Source organism: Pleurodeles waltl, chromosome 4_2 (genome assembly GCF_031143425.1).
Source record: "Pleurodeles waltl isolate 20211129_DDA chromosome 4_2, aPleWal1.hap1.20221129, whole genome shotgun sequence".
Taxonomy (NCBI): Eukaryota; Metazoa; Chordata; class Amphibia; order Caudata; family Salamandridae; genus Pleurodeles; species Pleurodeles waltl.
Genome location: NC_090443.1, coordinates 943,722,537 through 943,746,602, shown reverse-complemented (window position 1 = coordinate 943,746,602; position 24,066 = coordinate 943,722,537). Strand labels below are relative to the sequence as shown.

Genomic DNA, 24,066 nt, shown 5'->3' with positions numbered 1-24,066 from the left:
GCGGCGGTCACCGCCAACAGACAGGCGGGAGACAATGTACCGGCCACACTATCACAACACACCAATCCGCCACCTTTTCTGGGGCGGTAGCCCCGCCGATAAAAACACGGCGGAAACAGCCATTTTGAAGGGAAAACGCTCACCTCCATACAGCCCACGAGGAATCAGGACAGCATGGAACCCGAACTCCACATACTCCCAGCGATAGTGTTCCTGCTCCTCTACCAGGAGCACGAACGCCGGCGCAGAAGACAACGGTGAGTACTGCACCTACGACACAGGGGAGGGGGGAGGGGAAAATATTACGGGTACACACATACGCGACACGCCCACCCTCACCCACTACAACACACACATCAATGCATAGCAACACATCAGAGTGACACCCCCCCAAACCCCCCAGAAGAATGCAAATACAAAAGGAAATGATTCGAAACATTGGAATATATTGTATTATTGCCAAAAAAATATATATACACATCTAAAACTCTGATATACATAAATGTACAAGTCCGAGCATTGTAGCAGGCATTGTTCGTGGACCACTTGGCCCAAATCACATGGGCAAAGCCCACACAGGATACCTGACTCCAACGGAGAGAACACTGCAGGGGCATCAGATATCAAAACTACATGCACCTCAGGGGGAAGGGAAGGGGGGGCACCTCAGCCAGATGAGTGCACGACGCCAGATCCACGAGGGGCCTCCATGGCCACTGTTCAATCCTGGGGAGTGCAAAGCCACAGTCTTACAAGTCCAGACACTGGGTGGGCTGCCCACTGTTACATCCTGGGGAGTGCAAAGCCACAGTCTCACAAGTCCAGACAGTGGGTGGGCTGCCCACTGTTACATCCTGGGGAGTGAAAACCACAGTCTCACAAGTGGATAACAGTCTCCACTGGTTCTGGAGGGGGCCTGGTGGCCAGGGTGCTTCGTGCAGCCCTGCCCGACACAGATGCGGCCCAGCCCCTGACGCTCATGGGCCAGCGGTACTTGAGATGAAGGGCCCAGTGCAGCGGTGCTTGAGACGGCAGTGCCCAGTTCAGCGGTGCTTGAGATGAAGGGCCCAGTGCAGCGGTGCTTGAGACGGCGGTGCCCAGTTCAGCGGTGCTTGAGATGAAGGGCCCAGTGCAGCGGTGCTTGAGATGAAGGCCCCAGTTCAGCGGTGCTTGAGACGGCGGTGCCCAGTTCAGCGGTACTTGAGATGAAGGCCCCAGTTCAGCGGTGCTTGAGATGAAGGCCCCAGTTCAGCGTTGCTTGAGATGAAGGCCCCAGTTCATCGGATCCGGCCATGGCGGGGAGGTCATTTGCCACCTGTCCTGTGTCTGGCAGTGCTCTCCTGCCCATCTGTCCTGTGGCTGGCGGGGCCCTCCTGCCCATCTGTCCTGTGGCTGGCAGGCCCTCCTGCCCATCTGTCCTGTGGCTGGCGGGCCCTCCTGGGCTGCTGTCCCGGGCCTGTTGGTGGCCTCCTGCCCACCTGGGATGGGGCTGGCGGGGCCCTCCTGGCCAGCTGGGCTGATGGCCGTGGTGTTGGGCGTGCTGCCCTTCCCAGCCTTCCCTGATCGCCTGTGGCCCTTCCCCACCTTGGGCGTGTGCCAGCTGTCTCCACACTTCCTGCCGGAGCCATGGTAGGGGTTTTAGTCCCTGGTGTTTTCACCCTCTCGCGCCGGCCACTGCCTATCTTGGGATGTTTCTCCGGGGGTGGGCTGCCCGTGCCTTGGCTTCGTACCGAACTGGCTGCCCTGGAGGGTGGGGGACTCCACAGTCCATGGCAGACTGTGATGACAGGGGCCGGTTTTGTCGTGGCTGAGGTGCTGACTGTAGTCCTAAAACATGGACGGGGTGGGGGAGTGGGTGGAAAGAGGTTGAGTTTGGACAGGAAAAGCTTTTTAGGAGCAGTGGGACGGGTAGGTGTAGTGGGTATGGGAGTGGAGGAAGAGGTTGTGGTTGTAGGAGTTTTAAGTCTGGTGTCTTTGGGTGCAGGTGCTTGGGCTGGAGGCTGTCGTGAGGTGGATGGCTGTTGGGTGGGTGGCTGCCTGCATTTGTGTATCTTGGAAGAGGGGGTCACAGACACACTGGGAGAGGACACAGGGGACATGTAAATGGCAGTGGGGGTGGTGACTGCACGTGTGCGGGGGTTCTGGTGTGTGTGCTGGTGATGGACGTAGTGGCTGAAGATGTTGTGCATGCAGGTGTGAGTGGAGACGTGACAGGGAGGGAGGAGGGAGACGAGGAGGAGGGGGACACAGTGGTGGCAGTGGGTGTTGGTATGTCTGCATGTGGATGTTGCTTGTGTGAATGCCTGTGTGAAAATAAAGACATGTTGAGTGCATGCATTGGCGATACCGTTGGCGGACAGGACAGACACAGAAGCCCCCTGCACTACGCCGCGCACTTGGGGTCGACTACTCAATCCGTGGGACATGGCCTACAAGCCTATGGATGACATCTGCACACATAGATGACACAGGGCCATGAATAGCTGTACTTGGCACCCTACAGAGGTGGGGGGCGGGGGCACAGGGCCATACCTTACGGAGGGGCCTAGCCTACAGAAATCGCCCTGGCCTAGGGATACCCACAGCCCTCCTCCCCCACCCAGACACCTCCACTGCGCGCAAAGTTACCAGAATAAGAGTTTACTCACCCCCTTGTGTCTGCTGTGATGTCCTTACGCGCCCATCCAAATCAGGGTAGGCCACCGCCAGGATCCGGGACAACAGGGGGGTCAAAGTCCGACTGGCACCCCTCCCACGTTGGGAGGCCATCCCCAGCTGAGCCTCCGCCGTCTTCCTACTCCAGCAGCGGATGTCCTCCCATCTCTTCCGGCAGTGGGTGCCCCGTCTGTGGTGGACCCCCAGGGTCCGGACGTCCTTGGCGATGGCACGCCAAATATCGATCTTCTGGTGGGCGCTGACCAATGTAAAATGTACATGGGGAGAAAAATAGTCATTACCTTCTGCATGCTCAATGTGAGTGGCCCCCCATCCCTACCCTTGCCATGTGGCACATGCTCTCACCGTCATTTGATGCATGCCTCAATCGCTCCACACCATCTTTCATCCACCCCACTCAACACAGGCATTGCCCACAAAGCATGGTCCCAGTGTACTTACCTGTTGGTCTGGAGGACCGTAGAGTAGCGCGTACTGGGGGAGGACCCCATCCACAAGTTTCTCCAACTCCTGAGCAGTGAAGGCAGGGGCACTTTCCCCAGTCGCATGAACCATTGTCTCTTCCAGACCGAGGTCACAGCAGCACTTGCAGTGTAGGTCCTCTCCTGTCGAAGATCAGGTATCTAGTGATTAACCAGATAGAAAATGGCGGTCACGCCCGCGGCGGTGTATTCCGCGGCGGTGCGTACCGCGACCACCGGCGCACATCGTCATTGGCTCCTGAGACCCATAGGGTTCAATGTTAACCAATGCTATTTAGCGCTGCGGTCTTCGACCGCCTACCGCCACGGTGTGCCACGCCAGCGCATTTACCTCACATCCCATTGTAGCATTTCCCAGATCAGGCAGCCGCCATTTTAGGCGCCCACATGGCTTACTTTTTACTGCTTCACACATACCTAGGCCTTGCATCAACACTCATACAAACCATTCAATGGATTGAGATTCGTGTTATGTGCAAGCTGTGGTTGGGTACCTGTGGGTTGATTGACTCTGTGCTCGCTGTTGTCCTTCATAGGCACCGTCCGCTGGGACATGCGAGGAGATGGCGGAATCTTCCCGTGTACAGACCGCTGGTGGACCTGTCGACAATGGAGGAAAGACATGTCATACTGACATACAGGCTTGACCGAGCCACTATTCATGGACTGTGTGCCCAGCTGGAGCCAGACCTGATGTCACCAATCCGCCAACCCAAAGGGATCCCCCCTCTAGTGCAGGTGCTGTCAGTGCTCCATTTCCTTGCAAGTGGGTCATTTCAAACAACAGTGGCCATATCATCAGGGATGTCCCAGCCTATGTTTTCCAAGGTGTTGTCCAGAGTGTTGTCTGCCCTGCTGAAACACATGCGCAGCTACATCGTTTTCCCTGAGGTGGGTGATTTGCCTACAGTGAAGGGTGATTTCTATGCCCTTGGACATATCCCCAACATCATAGGTGCCATTGATGGGACCCATGTGGCTTTGGTTCCACCCCACAGGAGTGAACAGGTGTACAGAAACAGGAAGAGTTATCATTCGATGAATGTGCAGATGGTGTGTTTGGCAGACCAGTACATATCCCATGTTAACGCCAAGTTCCCTGGCTCAGTGCATGACGCGTAGATCATGCTGAATAGCAGCATCCCTTACGTGATGGGTCAACTCCAGAGGCAACGTGTGTGGCTAATTGGTGACTCTGGTTACCCCAACCTGTCCTGGCTACTGACCCCAGTGAGAAATCCCAGGACAAGGGCAGAGGAACGCTACAATGAGGCCCATGGGCGGACTAGGAGGGTGATCGAGCGGACCTTCGGCCTCCAGAAGGCCAGGTTCCGCTGCCTCCATATGACAGGTGGATCCCTATTGTACTCACCAAAGAAGGTGTGCCAGATCATCGTGGCCTGCTGTATGCTTCACAACCTGGCTTTGCGACGACAGGTGCCTTTTCTGCAGGAGGATGGTCCAGATGGTGGTGTTGTAGCAGCTGTGGAGCCTGTGGACAGTGAAGACGAGGAAGCCGAAGAAGACGACATAGAGAACAGGAACACAGTAATACAGCAGTATTTTCAATGACACACAGGTAAGAATCCACACTGGCATATTACATATACATTAACACTACTATCTCTCTACTGTCTGTCCTTTTCCCCCAGTGTATGGTAACTGAGTTGTGACTTTCCCTTCCTATTTCAGAGATGTGGGCCCCACTGCGTGACATCTGCTTTGTTTCCCCATGGACTACAGCTGTGTGACAGTGGTATGTTGGCATCACAATGTAAATTAGCATTTTAGCACGGTAATGTCTAATACATTTGTACAAAATCACAGCCAGACTCCGGATTGTTTTGTGCAATTACTGTGTTTATTACAATGCTCTGTATTGGTGGGTGGTTGCAAATCGGTGAGGGGTGATGGTGGAGGATTGTCCATGGCAGAGTACAGACTATTTGTATCACAGGTGCATTGTCCAAATGCCTGTGGAAAGTGGAGCGGGGCAGTTAAAGGATGGACAGGGTGACAATGTGGGACAGTGGGACGACAATCAGGGAGGTATCCTTTCCTGGCGGGGGTCTTGGCATCTTACTCTGTCTTCTTCCTGGATCTCAGGGACCGCTTGCGGGGTGGTTCGCCTTCTGCAGGGGGTGGGGTGCTGGTGGCCTGTTGGTCCTGTGGCGGGGCCTCCTGTCCACTAGTGCCGGCAGAGGTGGTAGGCAGGTCTTGGTCCATGCTAGTGTCAGGGGCCCTTTGTGGTGCCACAGTGTCCCGCAATGTGGTGACTACCTGATTCAGAGCCGCTACGATGGTGCCCAGGGCGGAACTGATGGTTCGTAGTTCCTCCCTGAACCCCAAATACTGTTCCTCCTGCAGGAGCTGGATCTCCTGAAACCTGGCCAGGACCATCGCCATCGTCTCCTGGGAATGATGGTAGGCTCCCATGATGGAGGAGAGGGCCTCGTGGAGAGTGGGTTTCCTGGGCCTGTCCCCCCCTGTCGCACAGCAGCCCTCCCAGTTCCCCTGTTTCCCTGGGCCTCTGTCCCCTGGACCGTGTGCCCACTACCACTGCCCCCAGATCCCTGTTGTTGTTGGGGTGGTGGGTTAACCTGGGTTCCCTGTAGTGGTGGACACACCGTTGATTGACGTGTCCTGGGGACAGAGGGATGGGCCCGCTGGGTGGGTGCTGTGCTGGTGTTCCCAGAGGGGGGAAGGTCTGCTGTGGCCTGTGGCTGTCTGAGGGGAACCGACTGTCCCGAGGTCCCCGATGGTCCGGGCTGGTCATCTAGATCCAGGTCGACAGAGGTGCTGTCCTCACTGTGGGCCTCTTCTGGGGGTGGAGTGGACATTTGTGGACCCTCCTGCGCGGTGACGTGGTGTTCGGGTCCTGCAGGGGTATAAAAGGATGGTTATTGCATCTGGGTGTGCCATAGCGTGCAATGGGTGGGTGCCCGTGTACCCCAGTGCTTGCATTCCTGTGTTGGGGCTTTTGTGACGGTGGTTTGGAGGGGGGATGGGGATGTACAGTGGGCATACTTTGGTGATGGGTGTCCATGCTTTGTGGTCGCATGCAGGGCTTGGGGTTGGGATGGGTGGGTTGTGATGGTGAGACATTTGCAAGGAGTAGGTGTGATGGGGGTGAGGGTGAGGGTGGGGGTATGAGTTGGCATGCTGGTGGGGTGGGGGGGATGAAGTAGTGAAGATGAGACTTACCAGAGTCCATTCCTCCAGATACTCCTGCGAGGCCCTCAGGATGCAGGATCGCCAAAACCTGCTCCTCCCATGTTGTAAATTCTGGGGGAGGAGGTGGTGGTCCGCCGCCAGTCTGCTGAACCGCGATGTTGTGCCTGGATACCATTGAACGCACCTTCCCCCGTAGGTTGTTCCACCGCTTCCTGATGTCGTCCCTATTTCTTGAGTGCTGTCCCACAGCGTTGACCCTGTCGACTATTCTGCTCCATAGCTCCATCTTCCTGGCAATGGTAGTGTGCTGCACCTGTGTCCCGAAGAGCTGTGGCTCTACCTGTACGATTTCCTCCACCATGACCCTGAGTTCATCCTCAGAAAACCTGGGGTGTCTTTGCGGTGCCATGGGGTGGTGTGGGTGATGTGTGGGGTGGATTGTGTGGTGCTAAGTGTGGTGATGTGTATTGGTGTGTTGTGTGAAGTGCGTGGTAATATTGCTGGGTGAATGTAATATGCGCGTCTGGGTGCTCGGATATCTATTTCTCTGTGCGTGGTCCTGATTCTCTAGGAGTGGAGGTTTGTGGGTGATGTGGGTGTGTGTTTTATATTGTATTGGGTGTGTGGGAGTGGTGTGTGTATGTGTATCAGGTGTGTGTATTTTGAATTGTCCAATGTGGCGGTGTTTTGGAGATGTGTGTGTATTTTGAGCGCGGCGGTTTGTACCGCCAATGGAATACCGCGGTTGAAAGACCGCCGCGTGGATTCGTGTGTCGTGATAGTGTGGGCGTATTTCTGTTGCCGTGACGGTGGAGGTTTGGTCATCGCCAGTTTCTCGCTGGCCTTTGGTGTGGCGGACTTTTGTGGATGTCTGTATTTTGGCGGTTTGCCTGTTGTGGGTCAGAATGACTGTGGCGGTTTACCGCGGTGGTATGTTGGCGGTCTTCTGACAGCGGTAAGCGGCTTTTACCGCCAAGGTTGGAATGACCCCCTTTGTTTGCTTTTTAAAGACTTAAGACACTTTATATCACTTTTCAGTGATATCTTTACAAATTCACATTACAACTTTATTTGTTTTTGACCTAAAATTATCCTGATAAATATTATATATTTTTCTAAACACTGTGTGGTGTATTTTTGGGGTGCTATATAGTGGTATTGTATGATTTATTGCACAAATACTTTACACATTGCCTTCTAAGTTAAGCCTGACTGCTAGTGCCAAGCTACCAGAGGGTGGGCACAGGCTAATTTTGGATTGTGTGTGACTTACCCTGACTAGAGTGAGGGCTCTTGCTTGGACAGAGGGTAAGCTGACTGCCAACCACAAACCCCATTTCTAACACTATGCATAGCATTGTTATGGCCCGATATGGATGTTGGCATTGGTAATGTGTACAGCTGAGGTTGGGAATGTGTGGTACATTGGAATGCCCTGATAATCGTAGCAGTGTCCTATTTCCTGCTCTGACTGTTCAGGTGTATTTCAGTGACCAGTTACATGTGTCCTCCCCCTCAATGCTGTTGTCTGCAGAGGAGCAGGAAATTCTGGCGAAAGAGGTGACGGAACACCAGCACCAACTGTTTGTCACCTCAAAGTTGCCAACCAGTAGGAGAGATGCAATATGGCAACAAATTGTTGACAAGATTAGCAGTGTGGCAGAAGTACGCAGAACAGTCATCGAGTGCAAGAAACGCTGGCATGATTGCAAGCGCAGGACCAAGGAAAAGATGGCCAGGAACAGGAAGGCAGCACTGCAGACTGGAGGTGGGAGTCCAGCACACCAGGAGGCCCTGGACCACATGGAGGATATGGTCGCAGCCGTCATCCCTGAGGAGATCGTCACAGGGATTCAAGGACAGGACAGCGCAGAATACCAGGAGACAACGCACATGTAGGGTAAGTCGCATGGGGAATTAAAATGCACTAATGTTAACTGCAACCGGGGGGGTGGACATACCTACTACACAATGCATGTAAGTCATGATATTCAGGGAGTGGCATGGGTAAAGGGGTATTGCATGGGGGCATGGCCTGTACAGAGAGAAGCTGGGGCACACCATAACCCCACACCAACACCAGTCCCATGGGGGCATGCTGCCATGCCAACAATGTAGCAAAGGTAAAGACACACCAGGAGGGAAGAGCACAATGTCAAACTGAAATCCGGCACACGTCAGCCACAATACCCCCTACTTTAACTAGGGCCCAGTTAACAACCCCTATCCATACTGACAACTGGAATGTTACAGTGACAACAGTTGCCACTACCACCTCCGCTCTGTGTGCAGCTCAATTAGCCAATGGCAGTAACGTCCCCATGGATAATACACACCTAAATTAGTGGGTGGAGGGTGACAATTTTAACAATCCCCTGAAACAAAAGAAATGCTCCAATCCTTGACAACGTGAATGCCCATAGTTGCCGCCAACAACAGCCAATGTCATCAACAGTAGGAGCTACACAGCACTAAAGGACACACCCATGCTGCATATGCCAGGGTCCATCCTGTGCCTGGGTCACAATGCAACATCCCAAATTACATACTGCTCAGACAACAGCATTGAGGGGGGGGACACATGTAACTGGTAACTGAAATACACCTGCACAGTCAGAGGAGGAAATAGGACACTGCTACGACTATCAGGGCAATCCAATCTCCACACATTACCCAACATCAGCTGTATACATTACCAGTGCTAACATCCATATCATGCCATAGCAATGCTATGCATAGGATACACTACATGTCAACTACATATAAGTGGATGTGAAAGATCAGAGACTGGGGCAGGTGCAGATTAGTAAGTGTGCTGCTAGTGCCATCAGATCACCCACAGCAAGTGAAAGGCCTCGCCATTAGAATAGACGTAGACGGAGGGTTGAGTAGGACAAGAAGGTGGCAATTCACCATTTGGCCTAAAACAACACTAGAGGAGATGATGCCGACAAGTCCAATAACTTACCACAATACATGTGACATGCAGGTGGGCCATAGGCCTGGGAGAATGTCCATCTGAAAGACTGGAGTAATGAACAGAAAACAAGATCACAATGTGCAAATCAACCCAAGGCAGCCATGTCCCATTACAAAGCCCACAACACTGACACGCTAATTGTACCCTATTTCATTGCAGAGGACAATGGATCTCCTGCGGATATTCCTGTCCAGGAATACCCTGATGACATGGATGATGAGCTGACAAACATCAGCCAGCAGACTCACCAAGATGTCCTTGGAACCCCTCAGACCCCACCTTCTGTCACAAGGACGAGCTCAGAACAAGCAGCCATCACAGAGGACCCACCCACAACACCAATTGTAAGACCTGCCAGCTCAAATACAGCTGAGGACTCAGAGGACACAGGCACCAGCTTTGAGAGAACTGTAGTCAGAGTACAGCGGGAGCTGGCCAAGGAGGTGCGGGTGGGGATGCAAACTATGGCAGCCAGCCTTGAGGGGGTGCGTTCGTGCATGATGTCATCTGCAGATCAGGCAGCAGCTATGCAAGGGCTAACATCTATCTTGCAGGAGCAGCAAAAAAACCTGAAGGAAATCAGCACAGCTGTAATACAGTTGACCTAACACCTACAACAGCAATCCTGTCAACACGTGCACAAATGCAACATTGAACCCCTCAGGGCCGACCTGACTGCCCACCATTGTGATGTGGCTGCTATTCTTAAGAATCAGCAGATCCTCCTTGCTGCAGTACTGCCCTTAAGACCTTTAGAAGTAGCAGCGATTGGGATGTCTGACTCCACGTCTTCTAACACTGAGGTGTGTGTTGCCCCTTCACAACCACCACCACCAAGGGCAGAGGAGGCAACACACACATCAGAAGATGGAGACGTGGAACAGATCACCTTCACACGGAAAAGTACACAGACGCACTAGTCCCTGCCACATGGCCAAATGATCTATGTGAGTCATGAAGACGATACTACAAGAGTGCTTACGACAATTCATCTTATAAGGGTGTCCCTGAACATCACACTGCAGTCAGACCTAAAACTGTTCCCCCAATACCAAATCTGGAAGCACTGTTTGTGACTTAGAAAACATACTTATTGAAAATATAAATTTGGAATCCATATTAACTGTGATTGGTGGTTGCAATGAATGGTGGAATCTTTGCAAGGTAGCTCTGGGGTAGCTGCCAATCATGCAGCTCAGTTGGGATTTGTTCGTAGCATAGGACACAAATGTAGTAGTACAAAATTCATGTACAATAATGCCAAGGCCATGATCAACAAGCATTTAACACATACTGTAAAGGGTTCACTATATATATTTATTAAATGGTAATCACAGAAGAGGAAACTGAGGGAAAAGTCTTACCTACCCCAATCTACCCTGACTACTCATTACCCACAACTGTCCCTAACTAACCTAACCTAAACTTACTTATCACATGTAACGAAACGTTCTAAACATCAACCCCCCACCCACCTTATGAGACGGGACACATGGAGGACAACAGATACTGACCTAAACACATACTATACTATCCTAAACAAATATATATTTTTTTGATATTTTTAAAATTTTGGGGGTATTTGTTTTTTTTAAACACACAGGAACCCCAACATAACCCAAACACACTTAATCAGTAAAAATAGAAAGATTCAGGACCCCCCACCCACTAACACTAACTAAACTAACAGCCTATACTAACCTAACACTAAGCCCCCTAAGCCCACTAAGTATGAGAACAAGGAAAGAGGAGGGAGGGGAGGGAATCATGTCCATATACCAAAGTCTAGAGGTTGGCCCTCTGGAGGGTCCGCTTTATGGACCGCACACGCCTGTTCATATGGCGAACATTCCGGCTCAGATGACTAATTTTCCTTAGCACACAGTCCATCTTACGTTCCATTGCCTGGAAAGCTGCAGGGTCAACTGTGGCAGCTGGGGCAGTCTGGGTACCGGCGGAGGAGGTTTGTGGGCGTGTAGAGCCAATGCCTGTGGGCTGCCTTGAAGGTGTTGCACTGCTGGGCCTGGAACAGCTGCAGACGTTGGGACAACAGTCCCAGCTGTGGGTGGTGCCACCTGGGTGGAACTGGTGGTTGTGCTGGTGGTGGCTGTGGTGAGCAAAGTAGGGCCACCCTGTGGTAGAGCCCACCATGCTCCGGAGGCAAGTTCATTCCGGTATCTACAGGCCATCCTCCTGAACCCCGACTGTACCAGCAGGATATGTTGGTATCTCATGGTCCGCCTCTGGAACTCATGGACCTGGATGGGTGTCATGTTTGCAGCTGTCAAGACAAAGCCCAATAATTTACATTAGGAACTGCATTGTGTGAAATGGCACAAGAAGTAAATCAGACAATACATCTACTGTACTTGTAACAGCTCATATCACCATACAGATCATTGAATGTCCCTGGGGAAGTACATGGCAGGCCAGCCTACAAAGGTCATCTCACACATAGCACATCCAAAACCTACAAGATGGGTAACAACTGGCACTAACTTGCCATCTGAGTTCTGCCAGTTGTCAGCTAACAATCATGCTGCACATCCTCCGCTAATGCCTGGGCTACAGATGTCAGTGTACGTGATGAAAAACTAAAGCCACATGGTCTGCAAGTTGTAATTGGAATTGCTAGTATAGTACTCATGTGCCATACCTGAGTGTGTATACTAGGTTCCGCCCAAACATTCACTTATTCACATGTATGTGTAACATACTGGTAGCATCAGTCCTAGGTACCCTATTCACAAACCCATGCCTGTGTTTGGGGGGGGGGGGAGAGAACAACAAACAATTCCAAACAACATGCACACCCAGGAGTGCATAGAAAGCTCAACACGTGTTTGGCTCTACACACACACCACGGGTAAGGTCTATCAACAATTAGGAGTCAGCAAAACCTTGACCAATCCTAGCGCACACATGTCAGAAAATGCAGACCTTGGTCCACATCATATACTTCCAGTTAGGCATGACTTTCAACAGACACAGAGTAGCAAGAACACCCATGATCATGATTAGCATGCACACCTAGGCCATTGCACTCTAGTTCCACAAACTTGTAGTACTACATGGGGAAGTACATGCTACCAGAAGGTTCAACCTGCAGTTTAATAAGTACATTGGTGAATAGGGAAGCAGAAGTATTTTTGAAAGCAATTTGCAGTACCAATCTGGGAGAATGTGAGTCTGACATGCAGACTCAATCTGAGACGAGTCCCAGTGCGACTCTTATTGATACAAGTGTAATCCACATGACTCACCCCAGTTCTCATTGCGGGCCCTACAGGAATGGACTACAATCCCTAGATTATACAAATGGATAAGCATTGGGCAAGTCCAATTTTTTTTTAAACTGAAATCCCACTCATGGAACAAGACAAATGATTGGCCAGCGCATCACACCTTGCTATGTGTTCAACACACAGGAGTCCATCACACATCACCAGCAAACACAACACATAACAGACATATCAACACTTACTGGAGTGGTTGGGGTCCTCAAATGTAGCCACCTCTCCCACAGTGTAGGGTGCCGGTCCACCTGTGAGGCATAGAAGGAAGAAATGTGCTCAGAATCTGTGCACTGACCAGCAATTTCAAAGACAAAAATAATGAGTAAGATGACATAAGTAATGAAAGCCATTCAGACATGATAGTACTGCATCGGTTATATCACGGCCAACATGTACACAGCATGGGTCTCCTGTGACAGTTACACACATATCTACACACATGCAGTGGCCCTAACTATCATGTGGTGGCAAACATGCCCCTTCATTAGTGAGCAGAAATAATAATGGTGTGTAATCGTCTCATCATGTGCATCCAAGAGAGACATCCAAAGGCTGGTTACTTGAGGACTGCATTACCTGTCAAACAGCCTATGTGGCCATGACACACTTATGACACATAGATACAATGTACAGAGGGGCAGTGACTTTTGTAAGCCCTCATGTTGTTACAGTTTCTTCATTTGATGTTGCCCAGCAATGGTGATTTGCACCAACCATAGAAATATGAACCCATGTGCATACCTTTGGACTGCCATCCCTAATTGGAATGTGGCACAACAAACTCCAAATACCAGTCTAAGATGTTAGCTGAGGGCACCTTAAATCTTTTTCAATGTTTTCAAATCCAGATCTGACATGTATCCAAAAAGATGAAGGACCACAATAATCCCTAACATTCACAGAACTTCTGTGAACGCTTTCCTTACACACTCACCAGACACACATGAGACATATGTCTGGGCCACATTGCTATCATCAATTGACGTGAAGGCAGCACTCATTTTCTGTATCATGTAGTGTTTCTAAAGTCAGTCTAGCTATTGCGTCAACAAAGTTTGCCAATATTTTAGTAGATCTATACTTCACTGGCAAATATGACCTGTAGAGACATGATTGGCTCCTATTTTGTTTTGTTGTCTGACAGAAAGGCGTCACTAATTTACATTAAGCAAAAAGTATCCGGTAAGTTTGCAGAGCACGTGCTTCCTGACAGCTAGCAATTGTGATCCTTCACATAGTGCATCAATTACCCTGTATGTTTCCGCAGCATTACACACAGTCAGCAACTTAGCTGGCAGATATTGTACAAATCATCTGATGTCACTACAGAGCTTTTAAATGTGCACATTTACATGATTTGTACTCACCAACAGGGCCACTAATCACTATTCCCAGGTGGTCCAGCAGATCTTGCTCCCTAGTGATGAGGTCAGAGCAGTGGTGCTTCAGCTGGTGGGCATTTCTCTGGCTCCCATACACGCGCTGCAAGTGATGCAGGACCTTTACCCACTGGATTCTTGGCGCCTCAGTGTGATACCCCTGTATCACCCTGCCTCGATCATGAGTGGGAGGAAATGGCACACCAGCCATTTAAACCCCACCAACTCCTCCTCACCCATTCTGCCAAGACGTGGCCTACCCAACATCTCAGCGCTGAAAAGGGGAATGGGGGAGAAAGAAGAAGAAAGGAGAAAGGGGGAAAGTAGGAGTATGAAAAAACAAAGTAAACTTAACAACTAAAAGAGCCCAACTATCCCCAAACTAGCACTACCCACAACAGACTCCCACAAACAACAAATACTTTACAATACTGGACAATTGTAAACAAAACACACTCAGACAGTATACAACAACAATATTTATTTCACAAACTAACAAGTAAGATAGCACACAGGACACCAAAGCACAAAATCACTGGACAACACTCTGAACACAGCCACACAGTCTAGAAGATTCACAGATTGCAAAGTGAAAGTGAAAGTACACCCACTGTACATAATCTGTAAACAGGATATCCTATTACAACACATCCTGCATAAAATGGCCGATGTTTTTATCGTTATGCGTCATTTTTTCACGCATACAGAATGTGCGTCATATTTTTCGACGCACAGGAGTGAAAATTAGGCCGCATCCAAATAATAGTAAATTGTCTTTACAATTATTTGAATGCGGCCTAATTTTCACTCCGGTGCGTCGAAAAATATGACGCACATTCTGTATGCGTTAAAGAAATGACGCATAACGCTAAAAACATCAGAATTTCAGTGCATGAAATGGTTTTGGGGAATTTTTAAATATTTATGTTAGGTTACATTTGGGACACAACTGAGATAGGCTGATTGCACCCACTTTGGTGTTGATGGTGTATGTTCACATGTGAGACGTCATACTGCAGTGGACCATGACCCACTACTTTCTTAACAGGATTTTGACGGTTGGCTGACGCACTAGATGGCCATATGTGTGGCCTACATATATGTATTGCACAATTTGGCCATGTTTGGCATCAGGAGAGGATAGCAAAGTGATGTACATGAGTACAATACCTCAATGCCTATGGCTCAATGTGTGTGCAGTGGCAACTAATGTAGTTGTTGACCCAGTGTGTGTTCATCACAAGATGCATTATTGCAAATATGCTTGTATGAATGTGAAGTCAATGTGTCCATACCTTACATGCAAGTCATTGTGGAAATGAGAGAGGACATGTGTTAGTCATACATGTAGCAACATCCGCTGTGTGCCCTTCCAAGATTTTGGGTAACGTAGACACCACAAATGGAAAATCATGCACCAGATAGATGGCAGATGCTTTGTCATGTCAATGGTCCACCATTTCACCATCCTATGTCCTAGATTTTTGGTAACTGCTTCCTACGCACTTGTTGGTGAATCCCACAGTGAGTCAGGCACATGCATTGACGAAGTGGGTACTATGTAATTGGCCCAGACAGCCAAAGGTGAACCACAAATGTATTACGATGCCACAGTTGAGGTCATATGACTGAGCCACAACTCTCCAGTGGCTGTGGTGGACCAGCATATGAGGCAGCACATGTCCACATATTTCCAGTGATCAATTGTTGATCCTGTATAATTTTTAGGGGTGTATGTTGTCACAGTTACGTCAAGGTCTCATCATGAGTCAGTGGCAGCTATTCCTGTATCTACTGAGTATCCTTCAGAGATCAATGTGAGTAAAGTCAATGAGGACATGAGAACCTACATGGGGATGGTCCCACCCTGCCACTGAAGACGTGTAATGAGACTGTCAACAGGGCAACCTTGGTGTGCTGAGTGATATAATGTCTCAGGTGTCATGTTCCGGCAGGTGTCATTACAACATTTGTACACAGGTTGGCCTCTGTAATTGCCACTGCATCTGGGAACATCATAGACTCTGCTGATTATTTTCGCAGATATTCACCACACACGACCCATCAATATGTTGTGAACAATGTAATTCAGCGTGTGAACTGTCAGGGTCCTAACATGTGTGGACTTTTCATGGACATTATCAGAGGTTGCTGGTTCTGCTGGAGGCCCCGTACCCAATCCCTGCATATGGCCCTGGTACACTGTCACACTTTGTCGTTCATGCATAAATGAGACCCAGACAAGGGATGGGCCATGATTTTGGTATTCAAAGACAATGTAACAAATATGATACAATTAAAAGGCAGATGATGCTATACAATGTATTTGAGTATGCATTGATGAAGCACATGACAAAATACCCTCTGAGGAATGAGAGGTTTGGTAAAGCAAGTGTGGTACATATGTAGCCACAGGGAATCTTTAGGGTGACGCACAGACAGGTGCCAGTCAGGCTGACAGGATGCAGGGTCAATCAGGATCCAGCAATTTCACAAGTTACATGATCAGTGGTCTGACTAAGACTGGTCGGAGGAAGAACTAGACAGTTGACATGAAAAACTGTGTATGTCCTGTGTTTTTGAAGGTGACACATGAAACCAAGGGCTGTGTTACACGGCTTCATTGCTAGCAATGCGTAACGGTGTATTTGACAAAATGGCAACTTCTATGCTGTTCCAGGCATCAGCAGGGGCAGTGCATGTTCAAATGGGTGGTGTGCATGGAGGTGATCACAGGTGTTGGCTGCATCAGTTTCTCACAAGTCCTGTAGGTGAGATTTGCATTCAAATGGCCAACAGTACCTTTCACACGGGAAACAATCTACAGGTGATAACAGGGCTTAGAAACTACAATTCAGTATATTAATTGACCTGACGTCCATGCAGTCAGATGTACTATGACAATGGTACACCATAGGAAAGGGTGTAGCACACTGGATTACTATAGTGAGTCTGTGTGTGTAGAGGAGGGAATATCGGGGTACACATATTACTATTCCAGGGACCTCTTCAGACAGGTGGGTTGTGACCAGGTGCATGGGTGTGTCAGGAGTTAGGAAATTGGCTGACATGTACATGGAATGTCATGTGCGCAATGCTTGTCATATGTGTGGCACTTGTGCTGTCTATGTTCTGCTTATATGGAACTCTAGTCACAGATAGTCCTTGCAAAGATTGGATGCAGTTGGACTTACTGCTGTCAAGGGCCTGGTCATACAATTCTGTTACTGATGCAAAAGCACATCAACTGCCTCATGTATGAGGCTTGTTTTCCCCTTATTGAGTGATGGTGTCTTAGTTGTGTGCCATATGCTGCGATGAACCATGTTTCCAACATGTATGTGTGTAGTAGGTGTGGTCCTCTCCTATTGCCCTTCAAAGGTGAAATGTACAGGATCTATGGGCCACATGTAGCAAACTCCGAGATTGCGACTCGGAAATTGCGAGTCTGCCCGACTCGCAATTTCTGAGTCGCAATCTCGGATGCAGAACGGTGTCTCAGACACCGTCTGCGACTCGCTATGGGGTCGCAAAGACCCACCTCATCAGTATTAATGAGGTGGGTCGCATTTTGCGACCCCATAGCGAGTCCCTGCACTCACAGGGATGGTGGCCTGCTGAAGTCAGCAGACCTCTATGTCTGTGACTGCTTTTTAAATAAAGCAGTTTTTTTTTTCATTTTGCGGCCCGTTTTCCTTAAAGGAAAACAAGTTGCAAAATCAAAAAAATACCGAAACGATTTGGTTACGTTTTTTCAGTGTAGGCAGTGGTCCATTGGACCACTGCCTGCTCTAAAAAAAAATTCTGGGCAACGTTCACAAAGGGGAAGGGGTCCCATGAGGACCCCTTCCCTTTTTCAAATGAGTTACCACCAGTGTGACACTGGTGGTAACTGCGAGTTGCTTTGCGACCGCATTCGCGGTCACAAAGCAATTCTGAATTGCGATGCAAGTCGCAAATAGGAAGGGAACACCCCTTCCTATTTGCGAGTCGCATTCACAAATTGCGAGTCAGTACCGACTCCCAATTTGTGAATGTGCATCGCGTTAGGCCGTTTACATGGCGCAAACTGCGATTTTCGCAGTTTGCACCATGCAAACGGCTTCCTACATCTGGCCCCTTGTCATTTACAGTGTGTGTGTATGTGACCGTTGTATGATACGCATCACAATTGTTCTGGGATTTTCTGTGGCAACACAAAAGGATGATGGACGGAGTGCTTACAATGCAAACACTCACCCCCAGTCACAGATCTGGGTTTAATCCATTGTTCTTTTGCTCACCATGCCACCCCAGTTTGGACCCAGCCATATGCAAAGAAGTCTTGACCCTGTTCCTCATGGGAACAGTCCAGCCCGAACCACCAGGCCAGGTCCTCCCTGGACCGGGATCAAGCATCCTGGAACCACTTTCAAGGTATCACCCTTTTTCAACCAGGCTAGCTTGATTCCAGTGGCACAGTGAGCAAGGGACCCACGTCTGGGCATACCCTTCCCACTTAGGACAACTTTAGCAACACAAAAGGATGATGGAAGGAGTGCTGACAATGCAAACACTCACCCCCAGTCACAAGTATGGGTTTAATCCATCATTCTTTTGCTCACCATGCCACCCCAGTTTGGACCCAGCCATATGCAAATCAGTCTTGACCCTGTTCTTCTTGGGAACAGTCCAGCCCGAACTGCCAGGCCAGGTCCTCCCTGGACCGGAAACAAGCATCCTGAGAGCGGTTTCAGGGTATCACCCTTCTTCAGCCAGGCTAGCTTGATTCCAGTGGCACAGTGAGCAAGGGACCCACATCTGGGCATACCCTTCCCACTTAGGGCAACTTTAGCAACACAAAAGGATGATTGACAGAGCGCTGACAATGCAAAGACTCACCCCCCCCAGTCACAGGTATGGGTTTAATCCATTGTTCTTTTCCTCACCATGCCACCCCAGTTTGGACCCAGCCATATGCAAATCAGTCTTGACCCTGTTCCTCATGGGAACAGTCCAGCCCGAACTGCCAGGCCAGGTCCTCCCTGGACCGGAAACAAGCACCCTGAGAGCGGTTTCAAGATATCACCCTTCTTCAGCCAGGCTAGCTTGATTCCAGTGGCACAGTGAGCAAGGGACCCACGTCTGGGCATACCCTTCCCACTTAGGGCAACTTTAGCAACACAAAAGGATGATGGACGGAGTGCTGACAATGCAAAAACTCACCCCCCCAGTCACAGATCCGGGTTTAATCCATTGTTCTTTTGCTCACCATGCCACCCCAGTTTGGACCCAGCCATATGCAAATCAGTCTTGACCCTGTTCCTCATGGGAACAGTCCAGCCCGAACTGCCAGGCCAGGTCCTCCCTAGACCGGAAACAAGCATTCTTGGACCGGTTTCAGGGTATCACCCTTCTTCAGCCAGGCTAGCTTGATTCCAGTGGCACAGAGAGCAAGGGACCCATGTCTGGGCATACCCTTCCCACTTAGGGCAACTTTAGCAACACAAAAGGATGATGGACGGTGTGCTGACAATGCAAACACTCACAGATCTGGGTTTAATTCATCGTTCTTTTGCTCACCATGACACCCCAGTTTGGACCCAGCCATGTGCAATCTCAGTCTTGACCCTGTTCCTCATGGGAACAGTCCAGCTCGAACTGCCAGGCCAGGTCCTCCCTGGACCGGAAACAAGCATCCTGGGACCGGTTTCAGGTTATCACCCTTCTTCAGCCAGGCTAGCTTGATTCCAGTGGCACAGTGAGCACGTCTGAGCATACCCTTCCCACTAAGGGCAATTTAACAACAGAAAAGGAAGATTGAACGGAGTGCTGACAATGCAAACATTCACCCACATTCACAGATCTGGGTTTAATCCATCGTTCTTTTGCTCAACATGCCACCCCAGTTTGGACCCAGCCATTTGCAAATCAGTCTTGACCTTGTTCCTCATGAAAACAGTCTAGCCCAAACTGCCAGGCCAGGTCCTCCCAGGACCGAAAACAAGCATTCTGGGACCGGTTTCAGGGTATCACCCTTCTTCAGCCAGGCTAGCTTGATTCCAGGGGCACAGTGAGCAAGAGACCCAAGTCTGAGCATACCCTTCCCACTTAGACCCAGCCATATGCAAATCAGTCTTGATCCTGTTCCTGGGTGGCAAAAAACGATGGATTTAGGCCCAGATCTCTGTACTGGGGGTGAATGTTTGACATTGTTCATCATTCCGTCCATCACTTGTTCTTTTTGCATTATCTGCCCCAAGTGGGAAGGTTATGCCCAGACATGGGTCCCTTGCTCCCCATGCCACTGGAGTCAAGCTAGCCTGGCTGATGAAGGGTGATACCCTGAAACCGGTCCTAGGATGCTTGTCTCCAGTCCCGGGAGGACCCAGCCTGGCAGTTCGGGCTGGACAGTTCCCATGGGGAGCAGGGTCAAGACTGATTTGCATATGGCTGGGTCCAAACTGGAAAGGCATGGGTGGCAAAAAAACGATGGATTTAGGCCCAGATCTCTGTACTGGGGGTGAATGTTTGACATTGTTCAGCATTCCGTCCATCACTTGTTCTTTTTGCACCTGGGATTTTCTGTGTCCTGATTGGTATATCAGCACTGCTCCATGAGGCAACACTCTTATTCTGATAGTTAGAGCTAAAGGTGAGCACAAATGATTAGCCAGACCATGATATGGTGATTATTATCAGTGTTTATTTACATTAGTTCATAAAGTGGTGATGGTGATTATATTTAAAAGAAATTGTTAACGATATGTTGGCGCCTACGCAATCCAGCGGCCGTGTTTTGTTGTTCCCTCTCATGTTGCAGGACACCATCCTCCTCTTCCTCCTCTTCAGGCATGTGTGGCTTTGGTTCCAGGAGGGGAATGTTCCTTCTTATCCAAATGTTGTGCAGGATGGCATATGTTAGAATGATCTTACAGACCATTTCAGGGGAATATAGGAGGCTACCACCAGTGATGTCGAGGCACCTGAATCTAGACTTGAGGATACCGAAGGTCCTCTCGACTATGCTGCGTGTCCTCCTATGTGCGTCATTGTAGGCACGCTCTGCTGCAGTACTTGGGTTGCCAATAGGTGTCATAATCCATGGCTGGATCCCATACCCCTGATCAGCTGAAAGAGAATATGAATGTGATCATTTTGATGTAGCTTGCCCCATTTATATCAGCTTGCATGGCAGTAGTTGTCTTGTGTTGTCTGTGACTCTTTTGTGTTATTGTGTTGCATCCTAGGCTTGTAGGATGTACCATCTCCATTGTGTTGTTTCCTTGGCTGAACAAGTGTTTGGCTGCTGACCGGTTGTCAGCAGTATGTTTTGGGATTTGCAGTACAGTGTGCCCTCCCTTGCATTGTGACTTGTGATACAGGTGTCCCTGTGTCTTCACTGGGGGTGAGATGATAGTTCCATACACAGGTTAAATTTGACAGTGTTGTTAACACATTCATTTCAATGTACCATGGACATCACATACCTTTAGACTTATGCAATGGATTGATGTAAACATAATTGAGACGCTTACAATTTGCAAGGTGACATTTAGGCAACCCACTCCAAACGTTGTGATCATTGACGTCTTAACATTAGGCTGCAGAGTAATTTCAGATGTGTGACAGGTTCAATGGTGACCTATGAAACATGGCTAGCGATGTCACAACCTCAGTGTGTTCTTGTCGACATGTTGCTGTTGTGGTGTTTGTGTTGTGTGTCCTAGAGGGTTGCTGTGCAGTGTGTATATAAGTAGGTTTTTGTACTTACCAACAAGTAGTCCATTACCATACCGTCCATCCTGGAAGTGTTGATTGATGGTGCTGTGACTGATGATGAATGAGTCATGGACACTCCCAGGATATTTTGCCATGATGTTGGTGATCAATCCTTGGTGATCGACAATGGCCTGCACATTGATGGAATGTGTGTGCTTCCTGTTGCGGTAGAGGTGTTCAGTTGCAGCAGGTGGCACAAGGCGTACATGTGTGCAGTCGATTGCACCAAGGACGTGTGGGAAGCCACTAATGAGGTAGAACCCCTGTTTTGTTTCCTACTGCTTCTGCAGTGTGTTAGGGAAGCAGATGTGGTGGGGTGTGAGTCCAATGATGGCATCCAGTACTTTGGGCAAAAAGGCAGAGAATGATGGCTGTGATATTCCGGCAACCAGGGCACCAGTTGTTTGAAAAGAGCCACTTGCCAGCATGTGAAGTACAGCTAGCAGCTTGGTTTGTGTTGGGATGGTGCGGGGTGTCAGCAAGGTGGGTGCCTACTGTGGCTCTATGTTTCGCAGCAGCTGCTGAATGGCCTGCCAGTTCAACCTGTACCTCTGGATGATGTCATGTTCCCTGAGGCCATGAAGGGTTGTTCTGGTGCGGAATATCCTCTCCTGCCTTCTGCGCTGCCTTTGGGGTCCCAGCTGGTGTTGTGGTAGCTGCTGTTGTTGTTGCTGCGCTCTGCGTCTACATGCATGCAGGATGAGTAGCACCTCCATGTCTCCCTTTTGCTGCTCTGCTGTTGCTTCTGTGTGTTCTGATTAAATACAGGTGTGTTTGCCCCATTTTAGCGCCTGCCCTGACCCAGGAGTTAATTTTTGACGCAAATTGGTCTGTGCGTCATTTTTCATCTCCGCATCCCGGCCGTACGTCATTTTTGCCCGGAAGCATAAATACATTGCACAGCCGTTTGAGTCATTTTTTGGACGAGAATGCCTACCTTGCATATGATTAATGCAAGGGGGGTTCCAGCGTCCAAAAAATTACGCACATGCCGGGATTTTGACGCCCGTGGCCGCTGGCATCAAAGTTTAAATATGGTGGGCATTTTGTGCCGATTTTGCGTCAAATATTTTGAAGCAAAATCGGCGCAAACAGAGTATAAATATGGGCCTTAAACTTTAAAAAAGTGACCAACACATTTCAAAAAAAGGTTTTGGAAACTGTCTCTTTATCACCCGCCATCTACAGAGTCACATTGCAACTACACGTCACACCTCTACCGCCGTCGCCATACTGTTTGGCAGTCCCAGAGCGCCCCACTGTGGTGAAGCAGTGGAGTGGCAATCTGGGCCAATTTTAAAATGATGCAGGTTTTAGTATTTCATAGTGTGGTCTTAGTGTTCTTACAAATGTAAGATTCGTGGTTTTATTTTTTTCCGACATAAAAGACCTTGGGCAAAAAATGTCTTCAACATTTTGAACCTGAAAACCCAAGTTCTTTAACAAGTTTCAATCCGGTAAGGATGAATCAGCCGCTCATGTTTCCAAGGCCGGTAAAGTAAGGATGATTTAATGGAGTAATTGTATCCCCTGTTATGTACTGTACTCAGAAACAGACCAACAGCGATATGTAGCACAATATAAGAAAGAAATAGCTATAGACGTTACCTGTCGCTGAAACCTCAGAACAGCATCATCCATCTGGCGGAGGCTCTCCTCTCTCCTGCCTTGGGCTTCTTGCACTTTCTTCACTGTCCGCCTCCTCCGTACCCACTTCAGGGCCAGGACAACGGTGGCTGATCCACAAAGGAAGCCGACCAGCAGGCGGGGATCAAACTCAGGCTCTGGGACCCGCTTCATCCTTACCGGAACAGTAGCGACGCCCTATCACTGTTCCTCTTCCTGTGTGGCTTTCCAATATTTTTCAGTCATTTGTAAAGTAAAAGCACTTCCAGATTTATATTTTAATAGTGAACTGTTGAGAAGTGCCTGGAACAGGGTGTGCTCTTTGGCATTTTAGAGTTTATTCCAGCATGAAGTCCTTGCTCTTAATTAATACCAAGATTTTATTACATTTTTAAATAGAAGGTTGCTCTTTAAGACTGACCGCCAATGAGAAAAAAATCAGGTGTCTAGCTTTGTGGCATTCTATATATGAGAGTTCACAGTGTGTGCCAAGGGTGTCTGTGTCACGGTTGTCACTATCGTCAAGTGCAAAGTCTATTTACTTTTCCTCTAAGATTGTAGCTGCAGAAGTGAACCTCCCAGACGTGTAACTAAGACGATGAATGCTGAGCAAACACACAAAGTTAATAATTAGCCCGATGATGCAAGATAAAGGTTTAGGTAAACTGAGAGACTCTTTGGTACTGCTTCAC

General features: G+C 49.1%; 1 protein-coding gene across 1 annotated transcript in view; it reads right to left on the bottom strand.

The window, feature by feature from the left end:
* The window catches only part of LOC138293504 (vitamin D3 hydroxylase-associated protein-like), a 203,123-nt gene extending 179,275 nt beyond the window's left edge, over positions 1–23,848 (bottom strand). Inside the window, exon 1 of the mRNA XM_069232744.1 lies at positions 23,357–23,848. Coding sequence (XP_069088845.1) covers positions 23,357–23,548 — 192 coding nt within the window. The 5' untranslated portion in view covers positions 23,549–23,848. The remainder of the gene's footprint in view (positions 1–23,356) is intronic.
* Between the last annotated feature and the right edge of the window lie 218 nt (positions 23,849–24,066).